Source organism: Scyliorhinus canicula, chromosome 27 (genome assembly GCF_902713615.1).
Source record: "Scyliorhinus canicula chromosome 27, sScyCan1.1, whole genome shotgun sequence".
NCBI lineage: Eukaryota > Metazoa > Chordata > Chondrichthyes > Carcharhiniformes > Scyliorhinidae > Scyliorhinus > Scyliorhinus canicula.
Window position 1 is genome coordinate 15,206,350 of NC_052172.1, and position 22,133 is coordinate 15,228,482.

The 22,133-nt window shown below is 48.3% G+C and overlaps 1 protein-coding gene across 4 annotated transcripts in view; it reads right to left on the bottom strand.

The window, feature by feature from the left end:
• Nucleotides 1–22,133, bottom strand: part of npas1 (neuronal PAS domain protein 1) — a 402,370-nt gene that overhangs the window by 98,068 nt on the left and 282,169 nt on the right. For all 4 annotated transcript variants that reach the window (XM_038786009.1, XM_038786006.1, XM_038786007.1 and 1 more), the window contains one exon: nucleotides 5,333–5,422. In XM_038786009.1, coding sequence (XP_038641937.1) covers nucleotides 5,333–5,422 — 90 coding nt within the window. The remainder of the gene's footprint in view (nucleotides 1–5,332; nucleotides 5,423–22,133) is intronic.

A 22,133-nucleotide genomic window follows, 5' to 3' on the forward strand; every position in this document is an offset into this window, starting at 1 on the left:
AGAATGTGTGTGTGTGAGAGAGAATGTGTGTGTGAGAGAGAATGTGTGTGTGTGAGAGAGAATGTGTGTGTGTGAGAAAGAATGTGTGTGTGTGTGAGAGAGAGAATGTGTGTGTGTGAGAGAGAATGTGTGTGTGAGAGAGAATGTGTGTGTGTGAGAGAGAATGTGTGTGTGTGTGAGAAAGAATGTGTGTGTGTGTGAGAGAATGTGTGCATGTGAGAGAATGTGTGTGAGAGAGAATGTGTGTGTGTGTGTGAGAGAATGTGTGCGTGTGAGAGAGAATGTGTGTGAGAGAGAGAATGTGTGTGTGAGAGAGAGAATGTGTGTGCGTGAGAGAGAATGTGTGTGTGTGAGAGAATGTGTGTGTGTGTGAGAATGTGTGTGTGTGTGAGAGAGAATGTGTGTGTGTGAGAGAATGTGTGTGTGTGTGAGAGAATGTGTGTGTGTGTGAGAGAGAATGTGTATGTGTGTGAGAGAATGTGTGTGTGAGAGAGAATGTGTGTGTGTGTGTGTGAGAGAATGTGTGTGTGTGAGAGAGAATGTGTGTGTGAGAGAGAATGTGTGTGTGAGAGAATGTGTGTGTGTGTATGTGTGTGTGTGAGAATGTGTGTGTGTGAGAGAGAATGTGTGTGTGAGAGAGAATGTGTGTGTGTGAGAGAGAATGTGTGTGTATGAGATAGTGTTTGAGTGTGCGCAAGTGAGTATGTGTACGCGAGAGTGTGAGCGAGTGAGTGAATGTTTATGTGTGTGTGAGAGATAGTTAGAGGCCGAGTGGGTGTATGTGTGAGTAAGCGTATGTCTGTGTCTGCCTGAGAGAGGATATATGTGTGTGTGAGTGTGTGTCGGTATGAGCTTGTGTGTGTTTGTGTGAGTGTGTGTCTGCATGAGTGAGTGTGTGTTCGTGTGAGTGTGTATGTGAGTGTGTTTGTGTGAGTGTGTGTCCGCATGAGTGTGTGTTTGTGTGAGTGTGTGTCTGTATGAGTGAGTGTGTGTCCGTATGAGTGAGGGTGTGTCTGTATGAGTGAGTGTGTCTGTATGAGTGAGTGTGTGTCCTTATGAGTGTGTGTCTGTATGAGTGTGTGTTTGTGTGAGTGTGTCTGCATAAGTAAGTGTGTGTCTGTATGAGTGAGTGTGTGTTTGTATGAGTGTGTGTCCATATGAGTGTGTGTGTGTCTGTATGTATGAGTGAGTGTGTGTCTGTATGAGTGAGTGTGTGTTTGGGTGAGTGTGTCCCCGAATGAGTGAGTGTGTGTTCGAATGAGTGTGTGTTTTTGTGTGAGCGCGTGTGTGTCTGTATGGGTTAGTGTGTGTCTGTATGAGTGAGTGTGTATCTGTATGAGTGAGTGTGTGTCTGTATGAGTGAGTGTGTATCTGTATGAGTGAGTGTGTGTTTGGGTGTGTGTGTCTGTATGAGTTAGTGTGTGTCTGTATGAGTGAGTGTGTATCTGTATGAGTGAGTGTGTGTTTGGGTAAGTGTGTGTCTGTATGAGTTAGTGTGTGTCTGTATGAGTGAGTGTGTGTCCGTATGAGTGAGTGTGTATCTGTATGATACACACTCATACAGTGTGTGTTTGGGTAAGTGTGTGTCTGTATGAGTGAGTGTGTGTTTGGGTGTGTGTGTCTGTATGAGTGATTGTGTGTGTCTGTATGAGTGAGTGTGTGTTTGTGTGAGTGAGTGTGTGTTTGTGTGAGTGAGTGTGTGTTTGTGTGAGTGAGTGTGTGTCTGTATGAGTGAGTGTATTTGATTTGATTTATTATCACGTGTACCGAGGTACAGTGAAAGATACTGTCTGCGTACAGTCCAGGCAGATCGCTCCATACATGAAAAAAAACATAGGATATGCAATAAATACACAATGTAAATACATAGGTACAGAAATCGGGTGAAGTATACGGAGTGTAGTACTACTCAGTGGAGAATATGCATAAAGAGATCAGTTCAGTCCATAAGAGGGTCATTCAGGAGTCTGGTAACAGCGGGGAAGATGCTGTTTTTGAATCTGTTAGTGCGTGTTCTCAGATTTTTGTATTTCCTGCCCGATGGAAGAGGTTGGAAGGGAGAATAACCCGGGTGGAAAGGGTGTGTATGTTGTATGAGTGTATGTGAGCGAGGGTGTGAGTGTGTATGTGTCTGTGCGTGGATGTGTGAGAATGATTGTGTGTGTGAGAATGTGTCTATGTGTGTGTATGACTGCCTGTGTACATTTGTGTTTTTCTGTATGTGAGAGTGTGTGTGTGTGCGTGTCTGAGTGCGTGTGTGTATGAGAGAATGCGTGCGTGTGTGTATGAGAGATTGAGTGTGTGTGTATGAGAGAATGAGTGCGTGTGTGTATGAGAGATTGAGTGTGTGTGTATGAGAGAATGAGTGCGTGTGTGTATGAGAGATTGAGGGCGCGATTCTCCCAAACAGGGAGAAATCGTAAGGCTGGCGTCAAAAACGGGCGTGTTTGACGCCAGCCTCCCCCTCCCCGACTGGGAACCGATTCTGGTCCCCGGTCGGGGCTAGCATGCCGCGGCCGTGAACTCCGGCATCGCGGGCTTAACGAATTTCGTTAAGCCCGCTTGCCAGAGTTTGCGACGGCTGACGCGTCACATGACGTCAGCCACGCATGCGCGGATTGGAAGACTCCAACCCGCGCATGCGTGGATGACGTCATCGCGCATTTGCGCGAAACCCGCGCATGCGCGGGCCGGGATGCCCCTCAGCCGCCCCGCGAATGGATACAGCGGGGCGGCGGAAGGACAAAGAGTGCGCGGGAATCGGACCCGCTGCCCGCGATCGGTGGGCACCGATCGCGGGCCCATGGCACCCTTGGCACGGCCGTGGTACTGCCGTGCCAATCGGTGCCATGGTTGCCAAGATCCGAACTTTACGGCTGTTTTTACGAACGGTCAGACCAGGTGTGTTTGACGTTCGTAAAAACGGCCGTAAAGGGCTTGGACTTCGGCCCATCGGCCGGCTGAGAATCGCAGCTCGCCGTAAAAAAAATGGCGGCAGCGATTCGTGTCGGGAGTCGGGCGTGGGGGGGGGGGGGGGGAGAATAGCGGGAGGGCGTCAGACTAGCGTGGCCGTAAAAATTTACGACCCCCGCTATTCTCCGCACCGTCGTGAGTGCGGAGAATTTCGCCCTGAGTGTGTGTGTACGAGAAATTGAGTGTGTGTATGGGAGAATGAGTGTGTGTGTGTGATTGAGCACGTGTGTGTGTGAGTGCACGTATGTGTGAGTGCACATGTGTGAGTGAGTGCCCGAGTGCATGTGCACGTGTGTGAGCACGTGTGAGAGTGTGAATGTTTGTGAGTGTGAATATGTGTGTGTGAATGTGTGTGTATGTACGTTGTGTATGGGGCATATTTCTTGTGTTGGGGTTTATATAATGGGTTAAATTCAGAGGATTATATTGTGTGGAGTCCAGAAGGTTAAGAAGTGAATTGATGGAAGGTTTCAAGACTTTAAGGAGTTTGTACAGAGGATGTGTGAGGTGAGCGTGCACACACCCACGTGAAGTTTTGAGACGGAAAACAAAATGAATTATAGTCACCCAACAATACTCAATCCATCGATACCTGTGAGAGTGAATGAGACTTCGGTTTTGGCCAACAGGTAGGTGTGGTCGGACAACCTGTATTTGGAGTTCAGATGGCTGAGGAACACGTCGGGGAGGATATATGGGCCTCGGAGGGAGCGCAGCATCAATTAACCAGAACGGACTCCATGCGTTTAATTGCAAGGGGAGATTACACAAACTATGGTCGGATTCCCTGGAATTCCGAAGGTTAAGGGGTGACTTGAAGGACATTTTCAAGGTATTTAGCCGAACGGACAGGGCAGATAGAGAGAAACTATCTCCACTAGTTGTGAGAGCCTCCATCAGGGGCACAGAATACAAAGATTAGAGCCAACCCTTTCAGGAGTGAAATTAGGAAACATGTTTCCACACACAGAACGAAGGCTGATTCGGCCTCGAGCTCTACACCGCAAACGGCAATCTGCGAGATATCAATTGCTCATTTTAAATCCAAGTTGATTGATTCTTGCTCACCAAAGATATTCAGAGATATGGGGCAACGGCAGGTGTGTGGAGTCAAGTAGCACATCAGCTACTTATTGAATGGCGGAATAGGTTTGAGGGGCTGAATGACCTCCTCCGTTAACAAATGTCTTCAATGGTGGCCATGGAAGATGAATCTTTGAACGCCTCACCAGCATCTATGTATTTTAGCCGGGATCTTCTTAACTTGAGCTTTTGGTTAAACTCCGTGCTTCGCCCGAACTTCTACCATGCGAGCAAGGAACAGGAGGTGGCCATTCAGCCCCTCGAGCCTGCTCGCCCATTTAATAAGATCACGGCTCATCTGATGGTAGCCTCAAATCTGCATCCCGCTCACCCCCCGATAACCTGTCACTGCCCCCCCCCACCCCCCCCCCCCCCCCCACCCCCCCCCCCCCCCCCCCCCCCCCCCCCCTTGCTTACCAAGACTCTATCCACCTCCGCCTTCAAATTATTCAAAGATTCCGCTTCCACCGTCCTTTCAGGAAGCGAGTTCCAGAGACTCGCCAACCTCTGAGGGGAAATAATTCCGCCTCATCTCTGTCTTAAATGGGTGATCCCCTTATTTTTAAACAGTGACCCCCTAGTTCTCGGTTCTCCCACAAGAGGAAACATCCTCCCCACATCCATCTTGTCGATAATCTCTCAGGATCGTAAAGATTTCGATCATGTCGCCGCTTACTCTTCGAAACACCAGTGGATACTTGCCCATCCTGTCCAACCTTCCCTCATGAGGCAACCCACCCGTTCCTGGGATGAGTCTGGTCAACCGTCTCTGATCTGCTCCCAACGCATTTACTCCCTTCCTTAAATAAAGTGACCAATACTGCACCAAGTACTCAAGATGTGGACTCACTAGTTTCCTGTACGATTGAAGCATAACCTCCCGACTTTTACATTCAATTCCTCTCGCAATAGCCAATAACATTCTGTTAGCTTTCACAGTTACTTGCTGTTCCTGCCTTTTGCGATTCATGCACTCAAACGTCCAGGTCCTTCTGTACCTCAAGAGCTCTCCAATCGCTTAGATAATAAGATTGCCATCGACCCTCCAAGCCTGTACCGCTCATGATACCACCCTTGACCGAAACCCTAAAGAGAGTCGCGTCTTACTCTTCCTCGAAACAAGCCCAACCGTTCCTCAACAGTGGCTCCCGGAGAGGCCCAGCTGGGAAGGCCATGGAACCCGCCGGAGATGCGAGCCATGGAGCATGGCTGCCGCACCGGGAATGCGAGGCTAAGTGCGCTAAGAAGGAATGAAGAGCAGCCGTGGTTATCCTACCTGTGACAGTCCCAAGTAGATGGAGACGGTTTCAGAGATGTACAAGAATTTTCCTTCTCGATTTAGTGCAAAAATAAAACCATCCAGGGACTGCGGAAGGAAAGCAAGAAAGAAATTAAAGTTAAGCAGTTCAATATTAAAAAAAAATAAACAGTCTCGACCACTTTGGGAGCAACTCAGTTCACATCCGAACGTACAGAAAAGGGAGCGAGATGCACAATTTTGGATTGGATTGGATTTGTTTATTGTCACGTGTACCGAGGTACAGTGAAAAGTATTTTTCTGCGAGCAGCTCAACAGATCGTTCAGTACATGGGAAGAAAAGGGAATTAAACAAAATTCAAGAAAATACAAGATATACAATGTAACTACGTAAGCATTGGCATTGGTTGAAGCATACAGGGTGTAGTGTTAATGAGGTCAGTCAATAAGAGGGTCATTTAGGAGTCTGGTGACAGCGGGGAAGAAGCTGTTTTTGAGTCTGTCCGTGCGTGTTCTCAGACTTCTGTATCTCCTGCCCGATGGAAGAAGTTGGAAGAGTGAGTAAGCCGGGTGGGAGGGATCCTTGATTATGCTGCCCGCTTTCCCCAGGCAGCGGGAGGTGTAGATGGAGTCCATGGATGGGAGGCAGGTTCATGTGATGGACTGGGCGGTGTTCATGACTCTCTGAAGTTCCTTGTGGTCCTGGGCCGAGCAGTTGCCATACCAGGCTGTGATGCAGCCCAATAGGATGCTTTCTATGGTGCATCTGTAAAAGTTGGTAAGAGTCAGTGTGGACATGCCGAATTTCCTTAGTTTCCAGAGGAAGTATAGGCGCTGTTGTGCTTTCTTGGTGATAGCGTCGACGTGAGTGGACCAGGACAGATTTTTGGTGATATGCACCCCTAGGAATTTGAAACTAGGAATTTTACCACACCTCTCAGTAACGACTCGAAGTCCTGCATTGAAAACCTCCCATTCAAGAGATGTCAAGCTGGCAAATTCATCAATTGGAATTCCGTACCGAGCAAAATCCTTTAATCTGACAGGATGTTAAAACAGAGTCCTCCCCCCTCCCTCCCCATCCCAATCTGCCCTCTCACCTGGAGGGGAAAGATCCCATGGTGCCATTTCAAAGGAAGGCAGGGGAGATCTCCCCAGTGTCCTGGCCGTTAACCGACATCGCTGAAAATGTTTACCTGCTGGCAATCACGTTGCTTCTTGTGGGATCTTTCAGTGCACAATTTGCGCTGCTGCCTTCCCTGGGCGACAACAGCGGCTACGCTTCAACATTGTACTTTGATGGCTGCAAAGTGCTTTGGGGTTGTGAGGGGCGCTATGTAAATGCAAGTTCATTTTCTGTTGTTGAAATCAATCAAAAGGTGACCGGCCGATTTGAAAGCAGCGCTGGAGAAACTCAAGCTGGCCTGGCGGCATTCAGGGAGAGAGAAACAGTGTTAACATCGGAGCAGGAGTAGACCATTCGGCCCGTCAAGCCTGCTCCTCCATTAAATACCATCGTTCCTGTCTGTTCCCCACATCCCATAATTCCCTGGGAGACCAAAAATCTGTCTGGCCCAGCCTAACAATATTACCATTCTGAAGCAGAGTCCTATTGGGCTTGAAATTCAGAATGTTTTTTTGATCCCAATGCACACCACTGTCCCTCCCTCCCCTCCCTCCCCGCCCCCTTCCTCCTCTTCCCCCCCCCCTCCCCCATCTCCCACAGGGCTATCTGTCACTTGTTCACAGGTTTTTCTCTCAGAGGGCTGACCTTTCTTCTTCTTATGGTAGTGTGACTAGGGGTATTACGATACCAGGGAGTGTGAGCTGCCATTGGTGCAGAGGACCCGCTGCCCATTGGCCCAGGTATTGTGTGCCTCTTATTCCTATTGGCTAAGAGGAAGATAGCTCCGCCTACGAGGCGGGGTATAAGAACCCGTGTTCCCCGGCAGCCAGCTATTCCTGTACATCTGCTGCCGGGCTCACTTCTTGCTAATTAAAGCCTTTCGTTCGGACTTCACCTACATTTCCTGTCCATTGATTGTGCATCACTTCTCCTAACACATACTGTGACCGTACCTTTATGCCGTTATTAATACCATCTTTAGTCCTTAACTCTACTCATTAACATGTCCGTGGCCGGGCGTCACAGTGGCTCAGTGGGTTAGCCCTGCTGCCTCACGGCGCCAAGGTCCCAGGTTCGATCCCGGCCCTGGGTCACTGTCCGTGTGGAGTTTGCACATTCTCCCCGTGTCTGCGTGGGTTTCGCCCCCACAACCCAAAAGATGTGCAGAGTAGGTGGATTGGCCAGGCTAAATTGCCCCTTAATTGGAAAAAAAAATGAATCGGGTACTCAAAATTTATTAAAAGTTTTAAAAAACCATTTCCGTTGCCTGGCCTGAAACATATTTTCCCAACCTCTCCAAGTTCACACCTGTCTCTGACCCACCCCTTCTTGGATATTATAAAATCCGTCACCTTTCTGCCCCGCTCCAGCATCCGGACCCCCAAGCGTTAAACCTGCTCCTCTCTGCGCAGGTGCTGCCAGGGCCGAGGGTTTTCCGGCACTTTCTGTTCCGATTTCAGATCTCCAGCGTCTGCGGTTTTTCCGCTTTCACATTAGTCTCTGTCCGAAATGTACGTCTTTGTCCGTGTTGGTTGAGGAGGTAAATATCCTCCAGAATCCCGAGGGGACGTGGGGAGGAGGAGGGGGGGGGGGGGGGGGGGGGGGGGCTTTGTCAAATGGTGCCATGGGACCGTGCACATTGTAAGACAGTGAGGCATCGGTTTGCCATCCCTGTCAAGGGGGTGGCGCCTTCAACAGTGTACCACCAGCTCTGGCACTGGAGTGTCAGACAAGGTGCTCACGTGCAGCCTGACTCACTGTCACTGAGGCTGCAAACAGTGGTATCCACTGGTTACGTTCCAATATAAGTGGCATTGGCATGGGCAGTCGGGGGAAAGTTGGGAGGTGTGCCTTTGTGAATTCATAGAACATAGAACAGTACAGCACAGAACAGGCCCTTCGGCCCTCGATGTTGTGCCGAGCCATGATCACCCTACTCAAACCCACGTATCCACCCTATACCCGTAACCCAACAACCCCCCCCTTAACCTTACTTTTTAGGACACTACGGGCAATTTAGCACGGCCAATCCACCTAACCCGCACATCTTTGGACTGTGGGAGGAAACCGGAGCACCCGGAGGAAACCCACGCACACACGGGGAGGACGTGCAGACTCCGCACAGACAGTGACCCAGCCGGGAATTGAACCTGGGACCCTGGAGCTGTGAAGCATTTATGCTAACCACCATGCTACCGTGCTGCCCTAAGGAACTTATATCAGGTTATATAAGATTGCAACAGGATCTTGACCAATTGGGCCGCTGGGCCGATGAATGGCAGATGGTGTTTAATTTGGATAAATGCGAGGTGGTGCATTTTGGTTGATCAAACCAGGGCAGGACCTACTCAGTTAATGGTAGGGAGTTGGGCAGCATGGATAAGTGGGCCGAAGGGCCAGTTTCCATGCTGTAAACATCTATGACTCTATAACCTAGGAACACTCCACCTTGAAGGTGGAGTGACAATTGGACAGGGTGGTGAAGAAGGCATTATTGGTCAGAATATTGAAAACAGGAGTTGGGTCGTCTTGTTGAAGTTGTACAAGACATTGGTAAGACCGCCCATGGAATAGTGTGTTCAGTTCTGGTCACCCTATTATAGGAAGGATATTGTTAAACTAGAAAGAATGCAGGAGGGATTTACGAGGATGCTACCGGATCTTGATGGTCTGAGTTAGAAGGAGAGGCTGGATAGGCTGGGACTTTTTTCCCTGGAGCGTAGGAGGCTTAGGGGTGATCGCATAGAGGTCTACAAAATAATGAGGAGCATCGATAAGGTAGATAGTCAACATCTTTCCCCAAAGGTAGAGGAGTCTAGAACTAGAGGGCACAGGTTTATGGTGAGAGGGGAAGAGATACAAAAGAGACCAGAGGGGAAATTTCTTCACACAGAGGGTGGTGGGCATCTGGAATGGGCTGCCATGGGGCAGTGGTAGAGGCGGGTACGGTTTTGTTCTTTCTAAAACAGTTAGACATTGGCGACGTGGGTAATAGAGGGGTATGAGCTAAATGTGAGCAAGTGGGGCTAGCTTAGTAATAGAAACTGGGCAGCATGGATATGTGGGCCGAAGGGCCTGTTTCCATGCTGTAAACATCTATGAGTCTATAACCTAGGAACAGAACTACCGGACCCCTGCCCTGGCCGGCGTTCCAGAGTCGGCAAGGACCAGCAATGCGGCTCCTTTTGAAGCTGCCTCTTTGAGGAGCAGCTTGAATAAAACCCTTTTAGTCTTCACTTTTCCCCCTTCGTTTTATGGACTATAAACACACGCCAGACCAAATCCCGTAAAATCCCACAAATCTGGCGCCCCGTCCGGTCCCAGGCCTCCTGGATGTTCAGCTCCTCGGAAATACCATGGCGTTCCATCGGATCATGGCTGACCTGTGCCTCAACCCCATTGACATCCCTCCTCCCCACTTTGCTCCCTTGATACTCAACAAAAATCCAGCAATCAAAGTCTTAAAGGTTTCCCAGCATTTGCGACCTTTCAGGAGTGAGTTCCAAATTCCGATGCTTCCTCGTTCCATTTCTGAATGGCTTAATTTGAATTTTAAGATTTGTGTCTCCTTAGTCTGAACTCCCCCCCCCAACACACACATACACCACCCGGCCGGGCACCAGAGGGATTGCCTTCTCTTCCTCTACCCTCTCAAATCATTTTCTTTTTTAAAATAAATTTAGGGTCCCCAATTCATTTTTCCAATTAAGGGGCAATTTAGCCTGGCCAATTAACCTACCCTGCACATCTTTGGGTTGTGGGGGCGAAACCCACGCAGACACGGGGAGAATGTGCAAACTCCACACGGACAGTGACCCAGAGCCGGGATCGAACCTGGGACCTCAGCGCCATGAGGCAGCAGGGCTAACCCACTGCGCCACCGTGCTGCCCCCTTTCATCATTTTCAACACCGTGGTTGGAATACCCCTCGACCTCCCGCTCTTAAGGGAATCAAGACGTCGCAGTTTGGAGTGCTCGAGCAAAGAGACGATGGGCCGAATGGGGGGTAGATTTAGCAGGACATCGGATTGTTTCCAGAGCCTTGGCTCCAAGGACCTTTCTTTTTTTTTTAAAAATATTTTTATTAAGGCAAAAATTTTTATAATAACAAACAAAACAATAATAGCATAAAGATCAACATGGTAAACTAGACATTTCCCACCCAACCCCCTCTGTACATCCCTTAACCATATTGCACCTACCCGCGCCCCCCCCCCCACCCGCCTTCAGAATGCTGCTTCTGCTGACGTTTTAATTTTCCCCGAGAAAGTCGATGAGCGACTGCCACCTCCGGGAGAACCCCAGCATTGACCCCCCTCAAGGCAAACTTTATTTTCTCCAACTTTTTTTTTCTTTTAAATTTAGTGTACCCAATCATTTTTCCAATTAAGGGGCAATTTAGCGTGGCCAATCCACCTAGCTTGCATATTTTTGGGTTGTGGGGGCGAAACCCACGCAGACACGGGGAGAATGTGCAAACTCCACACGGACAGTGACCCAGAGCCGGGATCGAACCTGGGACCTCAGCGTCGTGAAGCCGCTATTTTCTCCAACTTGAGAAACCCAGCCATGTCACTGACCCAAGTCTCCACACTCGGGGGGGGGGGGGGGGGGGGGGGGGGGGCTTCGAGTCGCTCCACATTAACAGGATCTGTCTCCGGGCTACCAGGGAGGCAAAGGTCAGAACGTCGGCCTCTTTCACTCCCTGAACTCCCGGGTCTTCTGACACACCAAAGATCGCCACCTCTGGACTCGGCACCACCCGCGTACCTAACACCGTGGACATTGCCCTGGCAAACCCCTGCCAGAAGCTTCGGGGGTGCCCAAAACATTCCAAGGACCTTTCTGAGAGTTCGGGTTTTAGATCGGAGGTTTTTGTCTTCAGTCCAAATCTCTGGGAAGGTTTAACAACGCCCAACCCGACGTTCTGACGCAGAGGTAGGAGTCTCACGCACTGGAAACAAGGTCTGACTCCAAACAGCGAGTGGGAAAACGTAACATTTGGCTAATAAAAGGAAAGCGAGAAAACACACAAGAACCTTGGAAACCCCTGCTGGCGAATGACGGCCAACAGCAGGGAGTCAGTCCGTATGTTCACATTGATTCAGCTGTGACACAGACTCAGGAGGAAACTCTTCACCCAAAGATAGCTGAGTACGTCGAACCCGCAAGTATCTAGCACGGTGCATTTTCTGGGCAGCTAGCTATGCGGGAGAAGGGAATAAATAGAAGGTAACTGTGATTCCAGTGCAGTACTGAGGAACGCGGGGATCTCCCCCCCCCCGGCCTTGATCTTACTGAATGGAGGAGGAGGCTCAAGGGGCCGAATGGCCTGCTCCTGCTCCTGATTCGCATGTTCGCAAATCCACCCCTCAACCAAACCATTCCATGGTGCACAGATTTCCTACATTGCAAGATACCTCATGGGCTGTGAAACGCTTTGGGTCGTCCGGGTGGCCCTAGGAAAGGTGCTACATAAATGCGGAGGGTGAGATGAGGAAGGGACGGAGGGGACCCGGCGTGGAACAGAAGGGTCAGCACGGGACAGTTGGGCCGAAGAGCCTATTTTCTGTGCTGCAGGCTCGATGAATTCAAGACACGCACTCCTCGGACAAACGCTCTCCCCCCCCCCCCCCCCCCCCCCCCCCAGCCACCAAAGCCGCTTTTATCCCTTTTTCTGTACAAGCAAAATTTGCGAAATGATCTTTCCTATTTGCAGAGAGGTTTTTACTACATCGGGCTGCACTGGGAGTATTGTAAATGTCAACTCTGGGATGCCTCCTCAGTTAGCAGATTTAATAAAGATGGATGATTAAACAGCAGAGTAGCTTTTAATGGCAGCTCTGCTTCTCAATCAGAGAGCGTAAAGCGAAGTTAATACCCATTCACGCTGTGCAATGTTTCTCAAGACAAGTGTATGTCAGAGATAGCCCCCATTGCAGGAATGAGTGACTGTGCATCTCCGGCAAGGTGCGGAACTCAGGGCTGAAATCTCAAATCCCGCCATCTGGCACCGTCCCCATCCTATCTTCCGAGATCACTGCCCTCTGCTCCAGTTTCAGGCCCCCCCCCCCCACCCCCCCACCAGCGACTCCCCACCCCATCCCCCCCACTGCTGGCTGGGACCTAATCGTCCCGAATTGCCCCTCGTGAAGGTGGCATGGGGTGTAGGTACACCCTCCACGCTGTTAGGGAGGGAGCTCGGGCAGTCGGGTGCCACTGAACTAGTAGTCCAGAGGCCCAGGGGACGCGGGTTCAAATCAAGTTCGGTTAGCCACATCTGGAATGGAAAGTTCGCCTCATGGTAATGACAACAGCGGCCAGAATTTTCCCACTCTACCCACCCCGGTGGGCATCGTTGCGGGCGGGACGGGAGGGAGCCATCCTGCCCATTGTCATGTGAGAGTACCTTTAAGAAATGGGTGTTGAAGAAGTGTACCTTTAAGAAAAGGGTATTTATCAGTGATGTCAGAGTGTGGGTGGAGCTGGGCTGTCTGTCAGCTTTTTACTTTCATTTTAGGCTGTTCGCTGCAGGGTGTGTTTTAGTTTTGTTTTCAGAGCTGGATAGCTGCAGTCACAGCCAGAAGGTGTATGAGTCTCTCTCTCTCTGTAATCGAAAAACTGTAAATAGATCCTTTGGTGATTTAAAACTAATAACTGCTCTCAGTAGTGACTTTAACCTGATGTGCTTCTGTTTAAAGGCTTTTTAAAAAGTCTTATGGATGTTAAAAGGACAGCTTAAGGATTACTTAGTGTTGTATTCTTTGCGGGTTGAATTTGAATTAATGGTTGCTAAGATGTTCACTGTGTGTTTTGAAAAGGTTAACTTGAGTTCATAGAATAAACATTGTTTTGCTTTAACAAAATACTTTTCCATTTCTGCTGTACCACACCTGTAGAGTGGCCCGTGTGCTCCCCATACCACAATCTATTAAACGCAGTGGGTCATATACTTTGTGTGGATATACTTTGGAGTTCTCTAAACCCTGGCACATAACAAATTGGGGGCTCGAGGGGGATAAAAGTCTATCTATTGGATTGGCTTAGTGAACTTAAAGACAGGGAGGGGTGAGCATATTGTGGTTGCTTTTCAGGTGTGGTATTCTAGATTAAGTGGGGAATGTGTTGTGGACAATGGCTCTTTCAGAGGCTTTGAAGTTTTTGGGGGTGGAGACAGTCACAAGCAGTACCTTACGGACAGAGACTAAAAACAGGCTGTTAGATTTAGCAAAAACATTGCAGTTAACATTACCTGACAAAATGCGAAAAGATGAGGTAATTATGGCAGTGGCTAAGTATTTAAAATTACCTGAGATACCGTCTGACTCATTAGAAATGGCAAAGATCCAGTTGTAGATTAAGCAACTTGAACATGATAAAGAATTAAAACAGCTTGAATATGCAATGAGAGAAAAAGAAAGAGAAAGGGAGATACAGATCGGGGAAAAAGAAAAGGAGAGAGAAGAAAGAAACAAAGAAAGAATAGCCCTAGCAGAACAAAAGGAAAGAGATAGAGAGGAAAGGGAAAAAGAGAGAGTTTGAACTTGATGGCTATGAAACGTAAGTCAGTTAAAATTGGCAGACGTAAAGGGAAATGTACAGTTGGAGGATAGTGATGAGGATAGTAAGAAAGAGCATCATAGTCGAAGGCTTGGTGGGGATCTATTTAAATATGTCCAAGCATTGCCAACGTTTGATGAGAAGGAGGTGGAAGCCTTTTTCATTTTATTTGAGAAGGTAGCTAAACAAATGAAATGGCCACAGGACATGTGATATTACTAATTCAAACCAAGCTGGTAGGTAGGGCTAGTGAAGTGTTTGCATCACTACCGGATCGCAGGGCGCGTTAGAAAGGTTGGTTCAGACATTAAAGACAATGTTGAGGGCTTATTGTCACGATTATTCAGAGGATTGGGATAAAGGAATTCCATTCGTACTATTTGCAATTAGGGATCCACCTAATCAGTCAACCAAATTCAGTCCTTTTGAACTAATTTTTGGTTATGAGATAAGAGGACCACTTAAATTGATTAAGGAAAAATTGGTGAGTGAGAAATCAGAACTTACATTATTGGATTATGTGTCAAATGTTAGGGAACGATTAAGTAGAGCAGGTGAATTGGCTAGACAACATTTAAAAGTTCCCGTACCAGCCTCCCCGAAAAGGCGCCGGAATGTGGCGACGAGGGACCTTTCACAGTAACTTCATTTGAAGCCTACTTGTGACAATAAGCGATTTTCATTTCATTTCATTTCAAAAGTTGCACAAAATGTGATGAAACGGGTAGCGGACAAGAAATCCAAAGTTCGTAGTTTTGCCAGTGGAGATAGAGTTTTAGTGTTGTTACCAGCGGTAGGGGAACCTTTAAAAGCTGGGTTTTGTGGACTGTATCAGATTGAAAGGAAATTAAGTGAGGTGGATTATGTGGTAAAAACACCAGATAGAAGGAAGACTCACCAAGTGTGTCATGTGAATATGCTTAAAAGGTACTTGAAAGGGAAGGAGAGAAAAAGGAGGAGGTTTTAATGATTCTAACTCAAAGTGACAAATCAAATCCAGATGACTGAATTTGACGTACCTCAAATTAAATTGGAAAACGAGAATGTTCTTAAAAATTGGGATAAATTGTTGAGTTACCTTCCAGAGGAAAACAGACTGACCTGAAAGAGTTATTCATATCACGTCGGCAAGTTTGTAGAGATAAATTGGGCAGTACTAAAATGGCTATACATGATGTAGATGTGGGAAATGCTGTTCCAATCAAACAACACCCATACAGATTTACCCCTTTAAAATTGTCACAGGTTAATAAAGAGATTGAGAGTATGCTTAAATATGGCATAATTGAAGTGGGTTGCAGCCAATGGAGCTCACCCATAGTGATGGTACCAAAACCAGACAGTACCCAATGGTTGTGTGTGGACTATAGAAAGATTACTGCAGTTACAAGAATGGACTCTTATCCTATCCCACGTTTGGAGGATTGTATTGAGAAAGTGGGACAATCAGCTTTTATTTCTAAACTGGATTTCTTAAAGGTTACTGGCAGGTACCTTTATCCGAAAGGGCGAATGAGATTTCAGCTTCTGTGAGTCCAGATGGCATATACCAATTCAAAGTTATGCCATTTGGCATGAAAAACGCCCCAGCCATATTTCAACGGTTAACTAACAAAGTTGTTTCAGGATTACCCAATTGTGCGGTATACATCGACGATCTGGTAATTTTCAGCCAGACATGGAAAGAACATTTAAAACATCTGATGGAGTTATTCGATCGACTTCAGGAGGCGGGTTTGGTGAATTTGGAAAAGCCGAGTCACTTTCCTTGGCCATACAATTGGACAGGGTCGAATGGTCACACGGGATGTGAAACCAACAGTTATTCAGGAGTTTCCGATACCCTCAAGACAAAGGGAAATAATGCGATTTCTTGGCATGAGTGGATTTGATCGAACATTTGTGCAAAAGTTTTGTAGCGTGATTGCTCCACTGCTGGACTTGCTGAAGACACGTTGAAAATTTCAGTGGACAGCGGAGTGTCAACAGGCATTTGACGGCCTGAAATCTGTGATAACCAATGCTCCTGTGTTGGAGAATTACAAGGGACTCTGTGATCAGATTGAACTAAGGTATCTAACTTTAAAGAGAAATGCCGAGGCGTAGAGAAATGGACAGATCATGTAGAGACCTTGTTCCAAGAGACTGTCAATCGAGAAGGGTTCCAGTTGGAGGAAGAAGAACAAAAATGGATTATATTATTATACCTGTTTGTGCGTGTTGTTTTTTGAAATGAAAAGGTATATTTACTCTGTGCATTTCTTAAAGGATAGTGAAAAGGTGAAAAATGAAATCATCTTGTAGTTGATGGTTTTTTTTCTTGGGGGGAGGTGTCATGTGAGAGTACCTTTAAGAAATGGGTGTTTAAGAAATGTACCTTTAAGAAATGGGTGTTTATCAGTGATGTCAGAGTGTGGGTGGAGCTGGGCTGTCTGTCAGCCTTTTACTTTCGTTTTAGGCTATTTGCTGCAGGGTGTTTTATTTTCTTTTTCAGAGCTGGATAGCTGCAGTCACGACCAGAAGGTGTATGAGTCTCTCTCTCTGTAATCGTAAAACTGTAAATCGATCCTTTAGTGATTTAAAACTAATAACTGCTCTCAGTATTGACTTTAACCTGATGTGCTTGTGTTTAAAGGTTTTTTAAAATCTTAAGTTACAGGAATAGGATGGAGGCGGGGTGGCACGGTGGCGCTGTGATTAGCACTGCAGTCTCACGGCGCCGAGGTCCCGGGTTCGATCCCGGCTCTGGGTCGCTGTCAGTGTGGAGTTTTCACATTCTCCCCGTGTCTGCGTGGGTTTTGCCCCCACAACCCAAAAATGTGCAGGGTAGATGGGTTGGACACGCTAAATTGCCCCTTAAAATGAATCGTGTACTCTAAATTTATTTTAAAAAAGGAATAGGGTGGGGGGGGGGGGTAGTGGGCTTAGAGAGGGTGCTCTTTCATAGGGTCGGTGCAGGCTCGATGGGCCAAATGGCCACCTTCTACACTGTCGGGAATCTATGGATTGTGTGTGGCTTGGAGGGAAAGGTGGAGATGGTGGATGTTTCCAAGCATCTGCTGCCCTTGTTACGTGTAGCGGAGCGTGATGTGTTTGAATCTGAAATTAGGGCAATCGGCTAAGTCAACAGAAATGACAACAATGTAGATGACAATAAGGCACCTTTGATTCAGCAAAAAACACCCAAGAAATTTCACAGGAGTTTCAGATAAAATTAACACCAAACTATAAAGAGATATTAGAACAAGTGACTAGAACCTGGGTGTAGTCTTTGAGGAGTGGCTCACAGACAGGAAAAGACGGATTTCGGGAGCCAATTCCAGAGTTTGGGGCCTAGGCAGCTGCAGGCATGGGCAAAAGGTATTCCCAAAGTTTATCCCCTTCTAACTCCGAGGAATCACCGCGCTGAGATCCTTTAGCACTGCGCAGTACCATCTGGCAAGCATTAAATAAAGAACAGTAAGCTGCCTCCAGAGATGATTTATGCCTCGGCAGTGGCAGTGGGCTGACCTGCCAGCTCAAGAGGAACGGTGCTGAGAGAGTGTACAGCCGGCCACTCCTCGCATTCGCGCACTCCCTACTTGGTAAGCGAGAGGTAATTAAAGTGGTGAAGGTGGATGGCTGCCCTCACCCTTCGAGAGCGCCAAGTGTGCTGGGGGGGGGGGCGGCTGAACTTCGAAATTTAATTGGGCCTCTGTGAGCCAGGGAGGGGGGGGGCACTATTCCCGCGCCCCTGGCGGGAAGCCCCACTCGGAGGGGTGGGGGGGGGGGGTTGGTAAGGTCCCAATGTCGTAGCTGCAAATGTCACCGCTTCTTTCGAAAGAAGGTCTCGGCTGATGTGCAGACTAGGTGGATTGGCCACGCTAAATTGCCCCTTAATTGGAAAAAATGAATTGGGTACTCTAAATTTTTTTTGAAAAAGTTAGAATCATAAAATGTTACAGCACATGAGGCCATTCAATCCACCCTGTCCATGCTGGCTCTCTGCGAGGGGGGGGGGGGGCACCTCGGCTGGTACCACTTTAAATTCCACCAGCTACCGTGGTGGGATTCGAACACCGTGTCCCCGGATCAGAACCCCGTGCCCCTGGATCAAGCCCCTGGGTCTCTGGATCACTGGCCCAAATCTCCTCTCAATCTTCTTCCCCACACGGAGAACAGTCTGGCCTTTGTCAGTCTATCCACTCCTGAGGTTTCTCATTCCTGGACCGTTCCAATAATTCTTTCTGCATCCTCCCTGATGCCTCCGCATCCCTCCTGACCAGCGGTGCCCAGGATTGGACCCAGTTCTCCAGTTGAGACTGAACCAACGTTTCACATTTGTTTGCCCAAACTTCATTTTGCTGTGTACTCCATTTGCAAAGGTTGATTAAGATATTAAAGAGAGGAAATGAAAGAAATGAATTGGGTGCTCTTAAATTTATATTTTTAAAAAGAGGGTCTGGGCTGAGGGTGCGGGGTTGGGGAATTTAAGGAGTCAAAAAGGGTCAGAATCCTGCTAGGAGCAGAAAGCACGGTGGCGCAGTGGTTAGCACTGCTGCCTCACGGCGCCGAGGTCCCAGGTTCGATCCCGGCTCTGGGTCACTGTCCGTGTGGAGTTTGCACATTCTCCCCGTGTCTGCGTGGGTTTCCCCCCCCACAACCCAAAGATGTGCAGGGTAGGTGGATTGGACAGGCTAAATTGCCCCTTAATTGGAAAAAATAATTGGGTAATCTAAAATTTAAAAAAAATAATTGTGCCAGGAGGACGCCATTTTAAACAAGAAATTCAAATCAGCAGAGGTAACAAGATGCGATTGCTAAGGTAGCCTCAGTAACCTCATTGTGCCAGATTTTCCATTCCGTCCCGCTAACGAGATCTTTCAGTCCCGCCGATGGTGACCCCCACCCTCCCCACCCATTGTCTTTTCTCTAAAAGGTGCAATCCCACCAAACCACCAGGGCAGGGGTTGGATTTCCCTTTCAGGGCGGGAAATAAAATTCGGGATCATTCCCAGCTTCCAACAACCGGGAGGGAATGGGGCAGTGGATTGGTGGGTGGGTGGAGAGCGGTCACTGGCCCCGATTTTCGAGGGGGCTCCTCTTTAATTGGCCAGGGGCCGGGCTTACCATCCAATTAAAAGCAGAAGTTTCAGAGGTCAGAGGTCAGAGATCTTCAAGCTTGGAACTCAGGAGGTTGCAGTCGAGGGTTAAGTGCTCGAGAGCGTGCTTCAAGATGGAGGATCCATCGCTCCAACTTTCCCAAACCCTGTTTCAAAATTGGCTTTCGCAGCCAGGTTACCAGTGTTGGGGTAGGCTGTAGGGAGGCAGTGGACTGGGTGAACCCTCAACAGGCAGGCACGGAGGGCCTCTAAGCCTGACTGAAGTAGTGGCCCTGTGGCCTGATGCCAGGAGGCCGCCTCCTGCTGCTCTCTGGCCCCAATGGGCATTTTAAAGAGCCTTGCGGACGGGTAGCCCTCGCCAACCCACCTCTACAAAAAAAAGGTCCAAGATGGGATGGAGCCAGGAAAGCGGCACGCCAAGTGGCGGGGCCACATTTAGTTCCATCCGGACATCAATCCCTCCGTCTGGACTTCAATCCCAGCCCCAGTCGGAAGGCTGGAAATCCAGCCTGGAACCTTTCTCCCTTCAGAAACATAGAGTCGTAGAATTTACAGTGCAGAAGGAGGCCACTCGGCCCATCGACTCTGCACTGGCCCTCGGAAAGCGCAACCTACCTAAGCCCACGCCTCCACCCTATCCCCGTACCCCAGTAACCCAACCGAACCGTTTTGGATACTAAGGAGCAATTCAGCACGGCCAATCCACCCAACCTGCACATCTTTGGACTGTGGGAGGAAACCGAAGCACCCGGAGGAAACCCACGCAGACAAGGGAAGAAAGTGCAAACTCCGCACAAACAGCCACCCGAGGTGGGAATTGAACCTGGGTCCCTGGTGCTGTGAGGCAGCAGTGCTAACCGCTGTGCCACCGTGCCGCCCAGGGCCCAGTTGGCCCGTACACTTACACTTTGACTTCAACCGCAAGTAAATTATCAAGTAAATATGCTGCCCCGGGCATGAAAACAAGTTTTGACTTAAGAACTGGAGACCATTCAGCCCCTCAAACCTCTTAGATCATGGTAGATCCAAACTCCATTTAGCTAACCTTGCGACTTGAACCCTTGCGAAGCGTGGCTAAGCCAGGGACCCTGACCAACATTTTGCACAGTCCATTACCATATGTTCCAGGACTTAATTTCCTGGGTTTGCAATACAGCTAACCGCACTGGCGTTTCCAAGCCCAGACTGCGTACCCTCGAACATAGATTAAGGGTGATCCCAGGGTGGGTGCAAGTGTTAGACACCCTGGGCGAACCTCCAGCCGTGCACCCCCGCCCCCCCACACCCCCAAAATAACTTTCAAAAATTAATATTGGGCATTAGTATGCATAAGAATTAAGCCTTAATAATTACAGATTTATTTTACATGGAAGAGGGGAATATTATGGTAGCGATTGCACATTCCTGTTGTTTTACACTTGTCACAGGATATTTACTGGAAGAAATGCACATTATAATGCGTAATATGGCTCGCATGATGCAATATGTGTTTCTGAAATGTTTACTAGATGATTTTAACGTGCAATTTGCACAATCAATAATCATTACCATGGAGCGAGTTCGATTTAATTGCTTTCCCTGATATTATTTATTGGTTCACAGTTTCGGAATAAAGTCATGTAGATGTATGAATTTGTAAAAGCTGCTGCAGGAACAGAATGATGAATATCGCACAAAATCCTGGAAATGTCTGCACTGTAAATACATGGACTTCCATGTGTGTGTCCCTATCTAGAGACACATATCAGGAGATTTTGATCTTTCAGTCCCACTGCCGGAGTCCTGATTGTTTACTTTTGTAGTCTTAGTGAATAGTCCATTCATACGAACGTGCGAGCAAGGAGCAGGCCATTCAGCCCCTCGAGGCTGCTCCGCCATTTAATGAGATTGTGGCTGATCTGATAGTCACCTCATATCTGCACCTTGCCTACCAGCTCCAGGGACCCGGGTTCAATTCCTGGCTCGGGTCACTGTCTGTGCGGAGTCTGCACGTCCTCCCCGTGTCTGCGTGGGTTTCCTCCGGGTGCTCCGGTTTCCTCCCACAGTCCAAAGATGCGTGGGTTAGGTGGATTGGCCGTGATAAATTGCCCTTAGTGTCCAAAAAAAGGTTAAGTGAGGGTTACTGGGTTAGGGTAGAGACGTGGGCTTGGGTGGGCTGCTCTTTGTAACGGCCGGTGCAGACTCGATGGGTCGAATGGCCTCATTCTGCACTGTAAATTCTATGATTGAATGATTTATATTCCTTTATAGCCTCCTTATACCTATCTTTGTATCCTTAGCGAATATGGCCTGCATTCCATCCCGCCCTTTGCCCAAGTAATTTCTATAAATTGTAAACAGCTGAGGTCCCAGCATTCAGCTATTTCCGCCCACAAAATAACACGGCCCTTGGCGACTGCCTATTTTGCCTTGCTCAGGGCCTGTGATTGGACTGAGACCCACACAGACACGGGGAGAATGTGCAACCTCCACACGGACAGTGACCCGGGGCAGGGATCGAACCCGGGGTCCTCAGCTGAGGCAGCAGTGCTAACCACTGCGCCAGCGTGACGCCCCTGATTGAAGGATTTGATGGGGCATGGTCAGGGTGGATAGGGAGCAGCTGTTTCCCTCTCAGTTGACGGGTCAGTCACGAGGAGACACAAGCTCAAGGTGAGGGGTCAGGGGGGATTTGAGGAAAAACCTTTTTACCCAGAGGGTGGTGAAGGTCTGGAATGCACTGCCTGGGAGGGTGGAAGAGATGGGATGCTTGACATCCTTTTAAAAAGTACCTGGGAGGGGCAGCACAGTATTGCAACTCCTTCACTGCAGCGGGATTAAAATCCCAGAACCTTTATTCCTCAGAAGCGTAGAAAGATTACAACGCAGAATCGTGCCAAAAAAAAGAGAAAAATATAAACTAGCCACTCATTCCTCTTTGGGAGAAAAATCGAGAGACAGTCCTTGTTTACTTCGCCCACATACAATGTAATCTTTTTATAAACTTTATTAGTGTCACAAGTCGGCTTACATTAACAGTGCAATGAATTTG